At 32.7% G+C, this 19,217-nt stretch overlaps 4 protein-coding genes across 4 annotated transcripts; 1 reads left to right on the plus strand and 3 right to left on the minus strand.

Annotated features, from left to right (window-relative positions):
- Positions 1 to 376: 376 nt before the first annotated feature.
- On the minus strand, positions 377 to 2,368 carry LOC106400230 (transcription factor bHLH89). Its single transcript, XM_013840611.3, has 4 exons — positions 2,186 to 2,368; positions 1,233 to 1,992; positions 715 to 1,143; positions 377 to 637 (listed from the first exon to the last, which is right to left on the minus strand). The coding sequence occupies exons 2-4, from the start codon at positions 1,956 to 1,958 to the stop codon at positions 515 to 517; spliced, it is 1,278 nt and encodes a 425-aa protein (XP_013696065.1). The 5' UTR covers positions 1,959 to 1,992; positions 2,186 to 2,368; the 3' UTR covers positions 377 to 514.
- Positions 2,369 to 5,426: 3,058 nt separating this feature from the next.
- Positions 5,427 to 6,741, plus strand: LOC106397592 (myb-related protein Myb4-like). Its single transcript, NM_001316042.1, has 3 exons — positions 5,427 to 5,559; positions 5,721 to 5,850; positions 6,252 to 6,741. Exons 1-3 carry the CDS (start codon positions 5,427 to 5,429, stop codon positions 6,739 to 6,741), a joined length of 753 nt encoding a protein of 250 aa, NP_001302971.1.
- Positions 6,742 to 15,702: 8,961 nt separating this feature from the next.
- LOC106400834 (rho-N domain-containing protein 1, chloroplastic-like) lies at positions 15,703 to 17,415 on the minus strand. The gene is made up of 2 exons (XM_013841224.3): positions 17,255 to 17,415; positions 15,703 to 16,981 (listed from the first exon to the last, which is right to left on the minus strand). The coding sequence occupies exons 1-2, from the start codon at positions 17,292 to 17,294 to the stop codon at positions 15,867 to 15,869; spliced, it is 1,155 nt and encodes a 384-aa protein (XP_013696678.1). The 5' UTR covers positions 17,295 to 17,415; the 3' UTR covers positions 15,703 to 15,866.
- A 124-nt stretch (positions 17,416 to 17,539) lies between these two features.
- Positions 17,540 to 19,207, minus strand: BNAC05G04270D. Its single transcript, XM_013841226.3, has 5 exons — positions 18,975 to 19,207; positions 18,525 to 18,697; positions 18,146 to 18,329; positions 17,951 to 18,057; positions 17,540 to 17,877 (listed from the first exon to the last, which is right to left on the minus strand). Exons 1-5 carry the CDS (start codon positions 19,044 to 19,046, stop codon positions 17,796 to 17,798), a joined length of 618 nt encoding a protein of 205 aa, XP_013696680.1. The 5' UTR covers positions 19,047 to 19,207; the 3' UTR covers positions 17,540 to 17,795.
- Between the last annotated feature and the right edge of the window lie 10 nt (positions 19,208 to 19,217).

A 19,217-nucleotide genomic window follows, 5' to 3' on the forward strand; every position in this document is an offset into this window, starting at 1 on the left:
GTTTTAGATGATTTCAATAAGTTGCAAAGATTTATGTGATTTTTGTTAAACCACTCTAGAGTATAACCTAAAACCATGGGATTTGGATTTTAATTTTTTTAACTAAGAAACTCCACCCAAACACCCTAAAATCACCTGAAAACTTTAAAACTCCACAACTTAAAATATTTTCAATAACAGTGATTTTAGAGTACTCTACGAAATGTTAAATTCAATGGATTTTAAATGTTTTTTTAAAATTCATGTTTGAATAACAGTGGATTTGTCATTTTAATACAAATCACCTAAAACTCTCGGTTGAATACACCTCCTAATAGATTTTGAGATTTGTGTTTGTATTTCTGAATTATTATTGAGTGTAGGTATGAGTTAATTATATTATTAATGTAATATTATTAATCCTCCATGGAAAAACTAGCTTCAAGCCCACATAGATAAAACGAAATAATACGAAACATTACTAATGTAATAATTAATCATCCATTATGGAAGCCATTACTAAGAAGAAAACGCATTAATCACTAGTGTAGCAGTGATAGCCATTGTTAGACGAAAGAGCTTCCATGTATTGTTTCTCCAACACTTCCATAACTCTATCTGCTATGGCACTTGCATAAACACTAGACCCTTCACAAATCTGTTCATATATGTCACACTTCGTTAGTACAATACTCTTAGGTCTAATAAAAGGGTCATGCAATTTAATGACAATACCTTGGTGTTGAACAAGAAGCTGTGGTGCTCTCCGATCTGTGCACCAGCTACATGATGAAGATCAAGCTGAAGCTGATCAATCACTTTGGAGACGAACAATAAACAGTTGATTTTCTTCTTTTGCACGATCTTGATAGTAACTTCATCGTCTATGATACGCACATCGACTTCAGTGAATTTTGATTTCCTCTTCAGCCACGAGCATCTCAAGGCATTGTTCTTCTTATTGACTAAACACTGTTCCACGACTTCGCTTTGAGCGTTGTAGTTCTCATCACCAACGTCCTCTTCCCCTACTTCGATTCTGCCTCTCTTGTTCCTTTGCCTTGTGATTCTTTTCTTCTCCAATAGCATCTTGAACTCCTCGATGGTCCTTAGCAATTCCTTGATGTGATCTATCGCTTCTCCAACGATTGATGCTCTATCATTCTATAGATAAAAAAATAAGAAAAGTTCTAAAAGGTTTTAGTTAATTAAAATTAATTACTTGTTGAAGAAGATAGGGTATTTATTGTAACCTTGGTAGGGTTTGGAATTAAGTTCTTCAAGTCACCAAACCGGTCTTTGAAGTGAACTCTTCTCTCACGTTCTGTAGGGAAGACTTTACGCTTTCTTGATCCTCTCCCTTTTCGGTTAAGACCATTCTCGGTGGTGTTGTTTTCTTCAGCATATATCAAACTGTTCACTCCATTGAACTCGGTCTGATCCTCAACTCCTAGTAGAGTCCCACTAGGAGGCTGCAAAGGGAAATTCAGATGGTAGAGAGGGTCAAAGGCAGCAGAGGCAGAGGAAGATGTCATGATCATGTCGTGAAGGGTAGGTGTTGCGAAAGGTGGAAGTGAGGATCTTGGTAATTGCAAGAGGCTGAGTAGGTCAGGAGTTGTGTGATTAGGACCTAAAGTCACAAACTCTTGGTAACCGTTGTCCCAATTGTTAGACTGTGGAGCATAAGCTGGATCTTGAAAGTTTTGGTGCATTAAACTCTGGAGTTGCTGGTCACAACTAGAAGGAGTATTGATGTGAAGCTGATGAACAGAAGCTGTGGCTGCGGCTAGGGAGCAGTCTTGTGGGCTGAGGTGGAACTCAGAGAGATCTTCAAGACTGCAGTTGCTGTTGCTTGTGCTACCGGCAACCAAGACCGGCGGTGGTGGCTCCGCCGGAGAGAAGTTGCTCTCCACCGTCATATCTGCCGGAGCATTTGGGTCAAAACACCCTATTTCTTCAAACATGTTTCCTTCTTCCATTAAACCGGGTTAAGGGCTAAGATGGTTTCAAAATCTGCAAACGAATATTATAATCAAACAGTTTCTGTTTTCCACAATATCCAAATTGTATATTGACAAGTGGAACCTAATCTCGAACAAATATGCTATAACCATTTTATAAATAGAATTTTCTTAGCTAGTTTCATTCTTGTAGTCTATTAACATGTTATGTGAAACTAAAGTGTAAAGAGAAGATATGTTGTTACCGTCAACTGATGAACGTCGGAGAAAACTTTCCGACTAAAGCATTGGAAGAGAAGAGGTTTACTTAAATAACTCTCTCTCTGTTTCTGTCTCTGTCTCTCTTTCTTTTTAGAAAAGCCTATACGTTTGTAATGTTTGAGTAACAATAAAAAGAGAGTAGGATGACAAACAAACAATTTCTTGAATTAAATAAAATTAAATTCTTGTTATATATTTGTGGTCGATCGGGGGACAAAAATGTTACGTTCAAAACAAACTCTTCTATGTTTGTTAAAATTTCAAACTAAGTTATGTAATTTTTGCCCTAATATTCATAATCATTTTAAATATGAAATGCGTGATTGCGGCTGTGAAAATTCAGGTTTCTCAGTTTGAAAAATCTTTATTATATTTTCTGGTCGAGTTGATATGTAGATAAGGAAAACGTAATATATCTATGTTTGTTTGTTGTTTTTAGTTCAGACTTTAAACATAAAGCTAATGCTAACTTTATATTATTTTAAAATATTTATTTGTTATATGTAAATTCTAAATTTTCATTATGGTTTTGGTTGCAATTGGTTTCTGCTAACAAACCAAATTTATGACCTAAGGACAAGTTTATCGGGGGTGATTAAGGAGTTTCTTAGGGGGAGAGATCCCACGAAAACACAAAAATTGGTAACAAAAAACCCAGGTTAAAGATTGACTATTATTGAGGTTTTGTACTGTTCGCGGGCTCCACTGACACATGATAACCCGCGATTGGTGCACTTTTTTTTTAACCAAAAGAAAAAAAAAATTTAAAAACCGTTTTATGGGATAAACATGGTCTAACCTAAGTTACATATTATAGTTCTTTGGCATTACATCTTTTAGCTTAAGTTACATAAATCTTTCATTGATCTATTTTTGAGCGTTGATATAGCGCGATATATAACATATACACACATAACACAGTATACACATACGGCATACATAGTTGATACTCAGTTACTTTGCTGTGTACTAGTGATTTAGTTGAGTCATGTAATATATCTCTTTGGGGGCAAGACAGGCTGGTTAGTTACAGTCTGAGTTCTATGACGTGTCTCTCTTCTCGTGGGTCCCATGACGATTCTCTAAGTTTTGCCGTTTCAGAAACACTCTTCAAGGGCAGTTTCGTCTATGCATGATACTTTCTGGTATTTGTGGGGCATGTTTGGAGTCATGCGATTATAAGAAAAATGTCTAGTTTTATGATTTGTTTTCTGGATGATTTGCTTTGTTAAACTAGTTCTTATGAGTTATGATTTATGGCCATAATAAATATTTTAGAATCATCTGTAAAAGAATTAATGTGTTAATTTCCCGCAACATCAAAGTAATATATATAAGGTGTCTATGAAAATACTATGATGCTTTTAAAATAAATAGTAATCTTTCCTAATGTTATAATAAGCGGAAAAATAACAGAAATAATTTCCTTGTTTGTTGGGTCATGCAATTTCTGCTTCCAAGGCATAGGTAGCGGATTGTTTTTGAAGAATAAGAGCTGGGTCCCACAAAATGAAGGAATATAAACAAAATCTATGAGGGTGTTTTCGTAAATCACAATGGCTACCGGGTACTTCTGCTAACCAGTGTTATCCGGTTTAGTTGATGCCTTGGTATTGGACTATTGGTAATAATAGTTATGGTTTACTTTCTATGTGCCCTTCCATGGACCCACCAAATGTGGTGGCCAATCTTATACTGGGCCTTTGTGAGCTGAACAATCAATGAATAAAATAAATTGATGCTTTTGATTGATAAGGAGTCAGGCGTTTAGTAAGCCACGTTCCTTCATCCATAGCCAAACAAGACCGGGCCTGAACCCGAGTCCAACAGCTCAGTATCCAAACTGATGGTGTCTAAAAAAAAACACGTTCCTTCATCCATAGCCAGATAAGACCGGGCCTGAACCGACTCCAATAGCTGATAATCCGACTAACCGGGTGTGCTTCTGTTGGACTTTGAAAAAATACTATGAAAAAATCATGAACTTTTCACCACTAGTGCTACGTGAACGTGATCAATGTAATGCCAATAGGTTTTCACTCAGAGGCCAACTCCTTTAAGATAGAGCATCTCGACAGACTACAGTTGCAAAAACATCAAAAAAAATTCAGTTGTATATTTAGGTCTTACCGTCTTTGTTTTTTGAAAAATTAGTGAGAACAAGCGAGGGTAAACTACTGAGGAAGAGGAGTCATGAAGTGTGGAGAGGGGTATTAATATGTGGAAAATGACGTTGCCTAGAAGCAGATGCAACAGTGAAGATGAAGATGTGTTAACAATAATTTTGTTAGTTTACTTTATCTCTCGTGATAATTATATCGTGTTTCACATGGTCCCTTATTTGATATGACTGAACAGTCGCACTAGAGCGATATCTTTATACATAAAACGTTAAAAAGAAAAAGGTAGATCTGGGTATCGTTGTGTGATTCACAATACAATCAGTCTTTTAATGAAACAAGTTTAAAAATACTTTTTGGTTTGTTTGCAAAACTATAATAAATCGAGAGATATAAGTGGATTACATTTAAATGGATATGATAAATCATGTGAGTAGTATAGTAGATATAGTCACTAACAAGGAATTGTCGCACGTACGTCCCCTTTCGGACCTAGACAATCTCCATTGACATCTATATCAAAAATCCCATATCGTGAAATATGTGTAAATAATAACCTACGTACAACTCATCAATAAAGTCAATCAGTTTACGAACCACTCAATACTTCTTGATAATTTCATCTCATGCATTACTGTTTTGGAAAAATTCAAAACGTAACTAGATTCATACTATTAGTAGTCAAAAATTTCCCCTGGAAAATTCAACTTCACTGCTAAACAAGTCCACCAACAATAGAGGAAAAGATTTGACCTGCTTTCCTCGGTACGTTATCAAATTATATCTAGACAGAGAAAAAACATAACTATTCTTTGAAAAGTAAGTAGAGGAAAAGAAGTTGTAAACGTTGGACTTTGTGTACCAAAAAAGAAATATATTTTCCAGCTTGTTCTTTTCCTATGGCTGCCTTGCATTATATAATATATCAACACACTTAGCCATCGCACACTTGCTTCAAACATCTGTGGCTTCCTTTGCTTTCATAAACACAACACCTTCTTTTTTCTTTTGGTTACAATAAACACAAAAGCTTCCTCATCCATTTTTTAATCTTTGTTCTTTTGAAGATACTTTTCTTTGAAGAATTAGATTGAAAAAGAAGAAGATGGGGAGAAGACCATGCTGTGAGAAAATGGGATTGAAGAAAGGGCCATGGAGCGCTGAAGAAGATCGAATCTTGATTAGTCATATTCGTCTCCATGGTCATCCCAACTGGAGAGCTCTCCCTCAACTAGCTGGTAAATATTTTCATATATTTATCTATTTTCTAACATATCTTCAAAAAACAGAAACAACCAATCTCTTCTGATTTGACGAGTGTTCTTGTTCTATAGTTATATATATATGCATGTATATATGTGTGTGTAAAGTTTTGTAATGGTGTTTGTGAAATGATTAGGGCTACTTAGGTGCGGCAAAAGTTGCAGGCTTCGTTGGATAAATTATTTGAGACCAGATATCAAACGTGGCAACTTCACTCCTCAAGAAGAAGAAACTATCATCAACTTGCATCAAAGCTTAGGCAACAGGTTTTTTTTATGTCCTTATATTTTTTTTAAAAAAGATCTTACTACAATACTTCAAAGTTTTTTTCTGAATGATTACAATTTGCTTCTGTCAATATGCCAAATATTATAACTGTGTGGGGGCTAAGGACTGAGAAGATTCGAACCCGTGATTGCCTTTGTCCACATACCTAAACATTTAAATAATTTAATTTTCACTTTCCTAATTTTCTTTATAAACAACTTTCACTACAAGACGAAATAGGCACTGTGATCAGTGTAAGACATGTGCAGATCTCTTTAACCATGCATAGGCAATTTAATTTGGTTGCTTTTATTTTGCTCTACTCGCTCTTTCTTCTCATAAATTTTATTATTCAGTTATGTGACACTTTGCTTATTATTATTTGTTTTTTATATGATAGATGGTCTGCTATAGCTGCAAAATTACCGGGAAGAACAGACAACGAAATAAAAAATGTGTGGCACACTCATTTAAAGAAAAGAATCCAGCATAATCAAGATCAAAATATCAGCGAAACGATTTGCGACAATGATGAACAACTCGTCTCAGTTATGGATGAAAAGAGGCCAAGCTCTCCCCAACAACAATCTAGCAGCAGTACCAACATTTCAGCGGTTACAACATCGAGCAACAACAACGACGTGTCCAATAACAACATCAAAGACTCTGCGACGTCACCAGAAGATGTTCTTCCATTGATAGATGAGAGCTTTTGGTCAGAAGTTGTATCGATGGATTACAACATTTCAGGAGATGAGGAGATAAAGATAGAGGATTGGGAGAGCTCATTAGATAGCAATATTAAGGGATATAACCATGACATGGAGAGTTGGTTTGATAATCTTCTCACTAGTAATCTTACAACTGGAGAAAATTCCGACATTTTCTGAGTTTTGAATTGTTTAAGCTAGTTAAGACTTAAAATCTTCGTTTGTAACCCACATGAATAAAATCTTTTACGTTTCCTATATCATTTTCCTCTATTCATGTATCTTTATCCGCTTTCTTGCGCGATTTTTATGCAAACAAATATTAATGTTGTAAGGTATATATTGTTTCGGGTATTTTAAAAGGTTATAGATAATATCAAGAAATCGCCTAACTATGATACCTTACTATAGAATATATTATGAAGAGTTCATGTTAAGCTAACATATCATTATTTTTATTTGTATTTTTCTTTTGCCGTCTTGTGATAATTGCTTCTTCAGTTTTTGTTTGTTAAAGAGTTGTCTTCTCTTAGGTCATAAGTGCCCTAGTTATAATTTACAATCTTCGGTGATATTTGCAATATACCTATTTATATAAACATGTTTAGTGTATGACTAGATTAAAGACAGACTATATTGTTGTTCTAATACTCGAGATACTTAAAATAATTTCAAAAAAAAAAATACTCGAGATACTTTTAAAGCATATTCCCTTTTTCTATGCTGAATGAACTATATCATCACATTTTAAATTCTTGTAGTTTTACTAAAAGTATTGGATAGCCAACAAAAAAGATAGCTTTATCGAGGAGGTCCACGTACTAATTTTATCATCCATTTAAAATTGGGATATTTGCTAAAACCAACTCAAATATTGAAGTCCAACCTAAAAGTATACCCTATTTTTAGTCAAATTCAAAACCAACCTAAAAGTATAGTGAAAATACTATTTAACCCTTATGACCAAACAAAAAAACAGAATATATTTTACGTTTCTATCTTTGAAAGTCTACACGTAATAAAAGAAGTCTATATATATATAGTCTTCCTACGAAGTTTACCTTATAGACTTATTTTGTAGTCTACACTCTAATTTGATCTAATAATTTAATTTTGAAAATGTATAAAAATAATTATTGTGATATTTTTAACTAATCATCAATATAATGGATAATATGAAGTAAATAAATTAAAATTTCATACAATTGAACAGTTTTGAAGAATATATACTAATTTGGTTATCATGTGTTAGACAATGTTCATAGTTTAGAAACAAAAGGTTCTAACATGTTATGTCTTTTAGTGGTTGATTTCATAGGGTTAAATTTTAGATTTTGTTTTTTTTTTATTTTATTAACTTAAATCCGCATATTAATGTTTAGTAGTTTATATTTTGCATAATTGATACTTTTTGATTTTCAAGCAAAACATTTAGGGTTTGAGATTTGTGGTTTAGGATTTCATAGACCTACAATAAAGTCTATTTATCTTAAGACGTCTTTTTCAGTCTATATTTTTCATTTTGTTTTACAGAAAACCATTATATTTAAACTAAGTTAAGTTCCTTAAGAATAAAAAGTGAAATCATATACTATAACTATTAAAAAATAAAGAAATAAATTTAATAAATCATTTATTAAAATTATTAAAATAATAAAGAATAAACAACAATAATGAAATTATTATAGTAGACTTCCAAAAAAGGTCTACTACGTTACAGTAAAATCTACTCCAAAATTTTAATTTTAGTAGACTTCAAAAGAAATCTACAGTGTCGTAAATTTTAATCTAGTTACATTTTTGTCTCCCTATATAAACAAAATTTATACAGTCTCTCTCTAAAGTGGCTGCACAAGTTTTTAAAACTCTCTCACTTCTCTCTAAAACTCTCTATTCTCTCTAAAATTCTCTCAATTGTTTCTAAAAATCTCTCATTTCTCTCTAAAATTTTCTCACATCTTTTTCACAATATTATCTTGTCATTTTAGATATTATGATTCATGGTTTTCATCTTCTCCTTTAAAAAATGTAAGTTTTAGATCTATATATTTTAAATGTGTATGTTTATGTTATTTATTTCTCACAATATTATCTTTTTTTTGTAGGTATTATCACTCATGGATTTTATCTTATCCTCTAAAAATGTAAGTTTTAGATTAATAGATTTTAAATATGTATTTATATGTTTATATTCAAATAAATTTATAGATCAAGCTCTGTGCATTAATTTGCTACTAGTTTATCTTATAAATTCTATTTTGTAAAGTATTTTCAGATTTAAAATTATTTTCACATTTCAAAATGTATAGATTTTTTTCAGATCTGAAAATTATCAGACAGTGTAGACTTCTAAAGAAGTTTACCAAAACTAGTAGACTTCATATGAAGTTTACTAAACCACAAAATTTAAGCAGACTTCATTTCAAGTCTACAAAATATGACTTCAAATTTTTTTTCTATGTTTTTTAATAATTTTATTTTATTTTGCAGGTATTTTCTTCCATATTTGTTCTCTTCTCCTTCCAAAAATGTAAAGTTTACATCTATAGATTTTAAATATGTGTTCTAGCATTTATATTTAAATAAAGTTACATATTAAAATTCTATGTCTTTAATTTATTACTATTTTGTCTATTAAATTATATTTTTAAAAGTTTTTTCTATTTAAACTTATTTCATATTTTTAATGTATATATTTTTCAGATCTAATTTTTTTTTGATAGAGTAGACTTCATTTGATGTCTACTTAAAAGTTAGGACTGGTAGATTTCAAATGAAGTCCACTAGCGTTGACTTTTAAGCATATTTTATTAGAAGTTTATTAAAATACGATTTTATTTTTATCTTATTTTTCATAATTTTATCTTATTTTGCAGGTATTCTCTTGCAAAGTTTTCAAATCATCTTCTAAAAAATGTAAGTTTTACATATATTCATTATAAGATATTTTGTGTTTATAATGAACTAAATTTATAGATTCATACTTTATCTTTTTGCTTTGTTACAAGGATGACAAAAAACTATTTTTGAAATATTTTCCAAAACAAAGTATTTTCAAATTTTCTAAATGTACACTTTTAGATATGAAAACTTTCCATTAATGTAGACTTCAACTCTACTAAAATATGATTTTATTTTTTATCTTATGTTTTTCTCATAACTCTATCTTATTTTGCAGGTACTTTTTTCCAAGACTTTATTTGAGGCATCAAGATTATGAAAAATCAAACACACTCAAGAATACTTTTTAATATATTGTTCTGTAATAATTTTCATAATAAAATATTAATTTTAAATAATTTTTTAATTCATAATCTATAAACATTGTATTCATTTTTAGTTGTGTTTCACTTGTATGATATTATTAATTTTTTGTTAGATATCAATTTTTTCACAAGATCTAACTTACCAAACAAGTAAAACCACCATAAGTTAAAATAATAACTAACACACATGTGAAAAGAAGAAAATCTATACAAAATTTTCCCAAAAAGTTTCAAGAGTAAAACTAATCAAAAAAAATTTCAATAAGTTTCAAGTGTATAATTATAACACATTAACTTTTGAAATTCATCCAAGACCATCAAAATTTTACTAACATACACTGTAAAATAATTAAATCATGAAAAAAATATGATGAATAATACACAAATGCACTTTTAATAGAATTTACGACGTAAATTTCAACTGCAATCTACATTTTTAGATTTACAAAGACGTCTACACTTATTATCTAACATATAGTCAATCCAAAAATTTCTAGTGTACTTGGCGCTGGCTTGATACATAAAGGCGTACAAAGTGTGTCTTAGATAACTCGACCAAGTTCCGTACTTGTCGATCATTTGTGACAGGCATAAGAGGAGTATTTGCGTATTCGGAGTCAGTTGTTGTAAAATGACGTCTGGTAAGGAATATGTTAGCACCATAATCTCGATTTTCTTGTCTAGATCATAATCTTCTTGTGCCATTTCAAGAAGTTCACCATGTGTACAACCATCATGCACAAGGAACATTCTTCCTCCTTTTCGATTATTGACCACAAACTCCCACAAAGAGTCTTTCAACACCCATTCTCCGTATACAACAGGTAACAGAGCTATTTCTGGAAAAAAAATACAGTTTACATAATTAGCGGAGAAATATTTTATGTTTTATAAAACTATATAGGTAGACTTACAAATACGTATACAATTATTAGCTAACAACATAGTCAAATCAAAAGTATTATACTTTCATAATTATAACATATTTTCTTTTCAAAATCACTCTAACCCATTAGGATTAACTAATACACACTGTCAAACAAAAAAATATATTAAAAAACTTAATGAATAATATACAAATTCACTTTTAATATATATTTTTTATGTAGACTCCATATTCAATCTACGAAGATGTAGACGTTCTTTTCAGTTTACTAATGTAGACTATCAAATAGGTCTACTATTTGGGTTAGTTTTTGCAATTGAAAATTTTACGGGTTACTTTCTATATTTGTAAAAAAGTTGTGATTTTATACATGTAGACTTCCATTTCAGTCTACACTTCAAAATAGTTAGTTTTTTCAATTGACCAAAATTCACCCATAATTTGACTTTCGGAAATAGACTTCATATGCAGTCTACATTTTTGATTTTTTTAAAAGAGGTTAATTTTGCAATTGACCAAGTTTGACTTTCTACGAGTAAATGAAAACGGACATCTACATATTTTTAGACTTCGTTTGAAGTCTACTCTCAAATTCGACGGGTTAGTTTTGCATTTGACCAAAATAAAATAGTAGACTTCACATGTAGTCTACTTTTTTTTCTAAGTTAAGAAGACTGCAAATGAAGTCTTCAGTTTAATAAAATTTTAATTAATTTTTAAACTTTTTAGTCAAACACAAAAGTAACCTATTCAACGAAGTCAAAGTTTTGATCAAATGCAAAACTGACATTATGCAAACTTCTCTGGCAGTCTACACTTCGTAGACTTCCGTTGAAGTTCGGTCAAATGCAAAACTAACCTCTTTTACATAGACGTCTTAGTAAGTCCACCTAAATTTTTGTTTTTGTTGTCAAAGATAAAGACGAAGACTGCCGGGGAAGTCTGCGGTACAAAAAAAAATTCGTTTGGTCAAATGCAAAACTGACATGTGCGTTGACAAGTAGACTGTATCGTACGTCTGCATATAGGCGTAGACATACAAAACAATCTACTATCTCGACACAGATCTGAAAAATGATGAAAACCATGTAAATAATAATCTTTTTCTGGTGTAAAGCTCGTTTCCAACCTTCTCAACCGTCCAAACTCCAAATATGAACAAAAAGAACCGCCTTTAACAATTCACTAATGAAAAAACTTTAAAATATGAAGTTTGTGTTTATGAAAATGAAAGCTATGAGAGTTTTTTAGATGGAAATGTAGAAGAAATGAGAGGAAATGAAGATTTGTTGGTTTAGAATGAAAAAAGTGGTTAAAAATTGAATTCTAGAGTTTTAAGAGCTCAAAAATGGTGGTTCATGATGGTTGGAAAAATTGATGATAGTGGCATTATTGTAAATAAGAAGAAATGGTGTGGGTGTATTTGTTTTTTTTTTGTGAATTCGAAATTAATAAAAAACTAAATAATAATGTCAATTTTGTAAATAATTCAAAAACATAGGGATAATATAGAAAATTCATTGATGAATAGTAATGACAAAAAAAGAGGTTAGTTTTGGGTTTGACTTGAAAATATGGGTTGGTTTTGAAAAACTCCCTTTAAAATTGGGCTTATTTGCCAACTAGCCATATTTTAACAACAAATTAAGAATATAGCAATGATTTTGATATTATAATATCTTCTAACATTTGTGCAATATTTTCTCGGTTTTGTCTTTCTTTTGATCCGGTTGCCAATAATAAAAGAAAAAAATTGTGATCGACAAATATATGGTGAAAATTACAGTGGAAGGAGAATGGTTACAATGAAAACAACGTTGATGATTATTGTGGCAGTGATGGCGGTGATTACAGTAGAAGTTATTACATATGAAACATATGTCGTTAATCCAAAAGAAACAGTCATCTTTCAAACAAAGATTACTACGATGGTTGTCATCTTATAACTGCGATGATTGGAGAAAGAGACAAAGTTACAGAGGAAGATATCAGAGTAAATAGAATAGAACATTCTAAATGATATAGTTCATATTAATGGAATTTTAAAATAGTTTAATAATTGTGGAGGCAACGCTTATTCCAATATCAACCCATATTTTCCATAAACTAAATCTAAAACACTAATCAGTAAAACCTAAAAAAAAATATAAACCCTAACCCAAATATCAAAAACCAACTCAAATATTAAAATATGCAAATATAATAGTAACCAATTAATAGCATAGTACATATTGTTCAAATTTTAAATTGTCTATGATTATAGGGAATGAGGTAATGCTTACCCCAATAACTCAAACCTTCTATAAATTAAGAGTAAAAACACTAATCACTAAACACTTAAAAGAAATATAAATCCTAACCCAAATATCAAATATGGACATAATACATAATATGAAACATTACCAAAATAGAGTAGTAACAAACAAAATAACATAGTACGTATTAATGTTTACATTTTGAAATGTCTATTATTACAGAGAAAGAGGTAAAGCTTACCCTAAATTAACCCAAACCTTCCATAAACTAAACCAAAAACACTAATCACTAAACCCTAAAAAGAAATATAAACCTTAACCCAAATATTAAAATATGCACATAGTACATAATATGAACAATTATTAAAATAGAATAGTAACAAACGATATAGCGTAGTACGTTCAAATAACATAGTACAACCGAGAACTTACGGGACAAACAAGGACGCTTCGACCGTAACGTCGCCATGGTCCGTAGATTTTAGAAGCAGAGACGAGATATGTAGCAAAGAGTATGGATTATTAGGAGGTGGTTGTGGTGACTATGGTGATGGTGGCTCAATGATGAATGTTAGTATGAACGAAGAGATCATGATTATGAAAAAAATGATATTGATTATAAAAAAAGTGGTGATTAAGGAGACGATAAATACAAAACACAGTGTGGAGTTTGTGATGATCGTATTTGTAATGTTGACGGAAGGTAAAGTGGTGGAGATGGAAGAAGAAGGGTGGTAGTTGAGAAGAAGAAGAAGAATATATTTTTCTCTTTCATTAACCGGAAACTAAAGGCAATATAGTATATATTTCACAAATAATAGAGGTACTTTTTTTTGGTTAGATATTTAATGGAAAAATTGGCAATACAGAACAACTAAACTAAAGTATTGTCCCCTTAGAATAAAATCAAGTTTTGTTACTTTTGGACATTCACTACTCTTTTTGTATATAAAAATTCATATCAATTTTTTAGAATGCAAAAAAATCTGGAAAATTGTATATTTGATGTAGATAAGCAACTGCATATAAGAAAAATAATCTGGATTCAAAAAATGTTTGAATAGTAATTTCAAAAATGGGGTAAAGGTGTTAGAAAATCAGATCTACCATCTACGGAGGTTTAGAATATATAATCTAACAAAGATAAAGTGATCTACCAATCGTAGAATGCACAATACATCGAAAACATTAACAACTACTAGGGAAGAATATAAAAAAAATCCTCATTCCCTCTATGCTCTACATAACTGGTAGATTTAATGCGCTACAGAAATTAATTAATCTACTATGGTATGAAATGCATTATTCGAATTATCTTTTTGTCTACATTGGTGGTATACAATATTCTGCCAGACCTTCTAATTTCCAAACAGATAGAATGCAAATTCTACCTAATAAAATTACAAAATCCGAAAATCTAGCAAAAAACGGTCAGAGTATTCAGTAAATCTTTTAAATGTTTTGTTATTTCCTTTTTTAATTTTTTTTTTCTAAAATCTAGTCTTCTTCTTCAACATAGCACGATTTCTGAAATTAAACGTGGAAGTTGTTCTTCAATCGATGGTTCTCAAAGAGGAAAGACGACAGAAGGAGGACGACGGAGAGACGTGACGACGATATCGTCGTCTCCGGCGAACATAGACGGCCAAGAGAAAGAAAGTGTCGACGGCGACGAAATGAAATCGCCTCTGCTTTTAGAAACGGGCGTCGGAGACGAAGAAAGTTGTGTTTTTTTACTGCTTATGTTTCGTTTTTACTTCTTACTATTAATTGTATTTTACTAAAAAAGGACAAAACATGTTTTTCATATTTTTGTTCTAATGAGACAAAGATTGAGTTTTTTATTCTAAGGAGACAAAAGTATACTTCTTTTGTTTCTTATCGGCAAAAATTCCATATTTAATTATGGTTTTTTTTGTAGCTATACAATCCAATTTCCTCAATAGATTTGGAGTTATCAAGGTGGTGGTATAACGTACACTTTTTTTTTTTTGGATAACATTGGTGTGATTCCAAAGGTTTGCTATAGCATACACTTAGGTTGATGTATATGTTAGTATGTGATACTCATGCTCCAATATGTATATGAAATGAATTTACAAAGTTATATGTAAATGGCCAAAATATGATATTGCATGAGTTTTTAACGTGATGATTTTGAAAAAGAAAACATAACCTAAAAAGCACCATTATCAGTGATCCAGCGATGACTCCACTATAGCAATTGTATGATCACCATTAACTGAATTGAACCAGTAATGATTCTTTATAGAACATAATTAATATTATTGATTTTAAAAAATATAATATATATGCAGAAATCATTGTGCTACTATCTGGATTTGAATCATAATGTATATTATTGACCAAAAAACATTGATTCAAATCCATATGTGTTATGTTATTAACAAACATAAAACCAATGAGCAGTATAAAATGATAAAAACGTGACTTACAAGTAGGGACAACTAACGATTAAAGAAGGCATGCAACCAGCCAGAAAAATGGTGATCATGTTGATTGGTTACACTGGCTATGACCGGACCCACCTTGAGTAAGCCATCAGCCGACTCCAATTACAATTTTGATTTCAGTATCCGACCCCTTCACAGAAAAGGCTTGGCTTAGAATACAGTGCTTTCAAATGACCCTTTGATGTGAAGTGAGCCCAAACATATCATCGCCATAACACTATCAGAGAACAAGCTTAGTTGTGCTTTAACAACATTTCGAAGATCTTCAAAAACCAAAGATTAAAATCTGAGTAAACAAAACAACATGATCACGGCCAGTATTTTCAGGTAAAAAAAAAAAGAACACAGAAATTAACTCATTTCAACATTGTCACTAACGATAGTAAATGTTCATATTATTTGTTGAGTCTCTTTCACCGTCGAATCAGATGGAATCACTACTAAGCAACTCCACGAGTTGGGCTTTCTTCATCTTTGAAAACCCTTTTAGTCCCCTTGATTTCGCTATGCCTCTCAGTTCCATCAACTTCAATGTACTCAAGTCTTTAACAGGTTCTTCCTCTTCTTCATCAGCATCATCCAGAGACTCCTCCTCCTCATCATCTGATAACGCATCTAAAGTAACATTACCATCCTCCTCTTGATAAAATGATGATGCGTCTAGCTGCAGCTCAGATTCTGGTTCGAGAATAGCTGTCACAGGCTCAGGTTCGTCTTCAGGTTCATCACGCGGCTCTGCTGTATCCTTCTTATGGGTCCAAGTCACGCTGTAACTCGACGCCTCATCAAAAGTTGCCTCATTAGAATAAGTCGGAGGAGGCGATTCAAATCTTGGTACTGGCGACTTTCTTCTGAAGCTTGACGCTGTCCTGGTAAAGGATGATGATGCATTATGATCTTTGGTCCATGACTTGACAAGGTTTCCTCCTCCGCTGCGATCTTGCCTCCTGTCCACATGATCTCCTTGTACCGAATTGTCTCCATGGCTGTTAAAATTGTTAACTTTCTTGCTCTGCTCTCCCGAGTGCTTTCTTAGTAACTTAAGAAGAGAGTCAACAGTTTCACTTTCTTTACCCCGTCCTTTAGAAGCTTCTTCTTCTTCTTCTTGTGCCTTTTTATCTTCCATCTTGGTGGCTGCTCGAGCTCGGAGCTGAGCTTGAACTTTTCGGAAAAGCTCCACTATCTCTTTCTCTCTAGGCCCAGGGGATGAAGTAGCTTGGAACTTGGGGGAGTTAGACAGAGAGAGCAAAGACCCGTTTCTTGAAGACAACATATCAGAGTTATCACCATCAAAACCGTCTCCATCTACGCTTTGCCTGTTTCTTCCATGCTTATTAAGCCTTGAGAAATCAGGGTTTCTCCTGTAGCCACCAGAACTCGCTTGACAAACAAAAGAACTACTATCTGGGGAACACTTCAGAGATCCATTACGTTTGTGATCGAGACAAGAAGAAAAAGGTAATGTAGCAGGTGTTCTTCTATAAACAGCAGGGTTATAAAAGCATCTGCTGTCTGAAACTGAAACTGAGAGTGTGTAACCTGTGTTACAACAGCAATGAATAAAAATTATTTATTTATTTTGACAAAAGGGCTAGCAATGAAGAATTGTTACAAGTAATATTCCTACAGAAGCATGTAAACAGTCTACACGAACACTGTCTATTTTGTCTATTTAACAATCACACAGAAGCATTTCGTCGAACAACTGGTGGACATTTAGGAAAAAATCTAACCGATAACACAAAGAGAGACATAACTTAACAACTATCAACGACATGTAAGAGACACATATATAGGGTGCTAAAGTCGTACCAGGGACGTAGTTAGAGTTCAAACTGAAAGTTCCCGACATCGCCGCCAAGAACAGCTTCGGAGCGAGAGCGAGAGAGAGAGAGAGAGATTAAGCTTCCTCTTCTTCTACCCTCCTCTTCTTGGGCTTTAGATTATTTCAAATTCCTAAATGGGCTTTGTAAGTTTGGTTTTACAAATTAGATATTCCACAATCGGTTAAGAGATTTTTCCAAACCGAGTTTCTTACCTTAACAGAACCGACTAAATAAACCAATCAAAATCTCTTAACCAAAACCAAAAACAGAATTAACAAATGTCTTCTTATTCGGTTCGGTTTAAAAACCATGGTTTTGGATTTCTCTGTTTCATTATAGAGGAAGAAGCTAACGAAGAGCTTTCTTCAACACTCTTCTCAACAAGGATCTGTTTGAAAGCTTAAGAACCAATGGGCCAAACATTCGCCACAAACATCTCTGACACTCCAATGGCATCTCTAGATTGGAGTTTCGAACCAGCGGAAACAAAGGGGATACAAATGCAAACAAGGTTCCTTTGTTTATTACTAAGCCTTGTGGTCTTTAGCCAATTCATCCACGTCAAGTTCTACCGCCAAGAGTGGAGAATCCTCTTCCATGGCAAGCTCACTGATACACAGATAATATTCTTTTGTGCTTAGTAAGATAAAAAAATAACAGAGGATGGTATCTTCTCTTTTACCTGTTACTAACTGGACCATGATCAACGGCTGTCCTCAGACAATATATAGCTCTTCCTACTATGTCCGCCATTGAGACCGGACCAAATGTTCGACTATCGTATGCTTCCTATCAAACACCATTGGGTGGACAAAGTTAACAGACCAAATTATACAGAGATTCAGTTTTTTTTTTTCTTTCGTATGCAATAGTGTACCTTAGATTTCATCTCTTGGTTCTCAGCAACGACCCAGCACTGATCCTTTTCGAGAACAAAAGGCTCCTCCTTCTCATCAATAGATACCATTTCGGATCCTTCTAAAGCTGCCAGTCTTCTCACTAGAAACTTATCAGTTTCATTCGGGTCCTTCAACACAACAGCATCTCCAACGAAAACATACCTAGACAACAAAAAAACAATGAAATCCAAATGGGCATCACTAGTAATCTTTACACACTGAAACTAGCCAGAGGCTGCAAACTAAAAGGATTCAATTGGTGTTTGGATTCAACAATATCTCATCACAGTAAGTAGACATACCTACTATACAATTTATCATAAGTAGACATTTGACCCTTAATGCCTAGAAACATACCTTGTATCGACAACAGGTAGCTTACGGACAAGTAGTGTGTTGTCATGAGCTCCCATGGTTGGGGACATCTCTTGTCCTTTACCAGAGTGCAAGTATGTTATCCTTCCATAGAGTAGATTCTTCAGGACAACACCAACTAGTTCCCGCTCATTGAGCTTCCCTTTAGTATGATTCTGTGACATTGAGTAAATAAAAAACAGAATTCTATATAAACATCGCAATCAGCTGAAAAAAAAATTGTCTCAGAAATTATTCAATAATTAGAATCAAAGCTCAACAACTCAACCAAACTACTGACCCATTTCAGGTTTTAAACATCAAAAGTGTGTCTTTTTTATTACAGAGGGATCACAAAGCCTAGCCAATTTAACCAATTTTAATAAATTTGAAAAAGAGAATTATAAATTAAAGTCTCTGTAGCAAGTCAGAGAGAGAGAGAGAGAGAGAGACCTTGAGGGAGAGAGTGAGGGAATACTCCAGCTTGTGAGCCATGTATCGCACCCAATTCGATATGTATGCCATCTGAGAGAGAGAGATTTGATCGGAGAAGTCCCTCTGCCGCGTCGGTTTTCTCAGCCTAGTCGCCGCCGTTGTCTTTCTTTATAAAAAAACCTGAGTTTCATAAAAATCTTGTGAAACTCAAAAATAAAGAAACATTTTTTTCAAATTAGCCTTTGAACTATTCTCTATTTC

Source organism: Brassica napus, chromosome C5 (genome assembly GCF_020379485.1).
Source record: "Brassica napus cultivar Da-Ae chromosome C5, Da-Ae, whole genome shotgun sequence".
NCBI lineage: Eukaryota > Viridiplantae > Streptophyta > Magnoliopsida > Brassicales > Brassicaceae > Brassica > Brassica napus.

What these genes read in the sequence shown, in the direction of transcription:
- LOC106400230 (XM_013840611.3), bottom strand. Translation starts at nt 1,958, where the DNA reads ATGGAAGAAGGAAACATGTTTGAAGAAATAGGGTGTTTTGACCCAAAT. An exon ending in TAATTCCAAACCCTACCAAG is followed by an intron (nt 1,144 to 1,232) that starts GTTACAATAAAT and finishes TTTTATCTATAG; the next exon opens with AATGATAGAGCATCAATCGT. An exon ending in GCTTCTTGTTCAACACCAAG is followed by an intron (nt 638 to 714) that starts GTATTGTCATTA and finishes ATATATGAACAG; the next exon opens with ATTTGTGAAGGGTCTAGTGT.
- BNAC05G04270D (XM_013841226.3), bottom strand. Translation starts at nt 19,046, where the DNA reads ATGGCATACATATCGAATTGGGTGCGATACATGGCTCACAAGCTGGAG. An exon ending in CCCTCACTCTCTCCCTCAAG is followed by an intron (nt 18,698 to 18,974) that starts GTCTCTCTCTCT and finishes TCAATGTCACAG; the next exon opens with AATCATACTAAAGGGAAGCT. An exon ending in CTACCTGTTGTCGATACAAG is followed by an intron (nt 18,330 to 18,524) that starts GTATGTTTCTAG and finishes TTTGTTGTCTAG; the next exon opens with GTATGTTTTCGTTGGAGATG.
- LOC106400834 (XM_013841224.3), bottom strand. Translation starts at nt 17,294, where the DNA reads ATGTCGGGAACTTTCAGTTTGAACTCTAACTACGTCCCTG. An exon ending in GAACTCTAACTACGTCCCTG is followed by an intron (nt 16,982 to 17,254) that starts GTACGACTTTAG and finishes GTTGTAACACAG; the next exon opens with GTTACACACTCTCAGTTTCA.
- LOC106397592 (NM_001316042.1), top strand. Translation starts at nt 5,427, where the DNA reads ATGGGGAGAAGACCATGCTGTGAGAAAATGGGATTGAAGAAAGGGCCA. An exon ending in AGCTCTCCCTCAACTAGCTG is followed by an intron (nt 5,560 to 5,720) that starts GTAAATATTTTC and finishes TGAAATGATTAG; the next exon opens with GGCTACTTAGGTGCGGCAAA. An exon ending in CATCAAAGCTTAGGCAACAG is followed by an intron (nt 5,851 to 6,251) that starts GTTTTTTTTATG and finishes TTTATATGATAG; the next exon opens with ATGGTCTGCTATAGCTGCAA.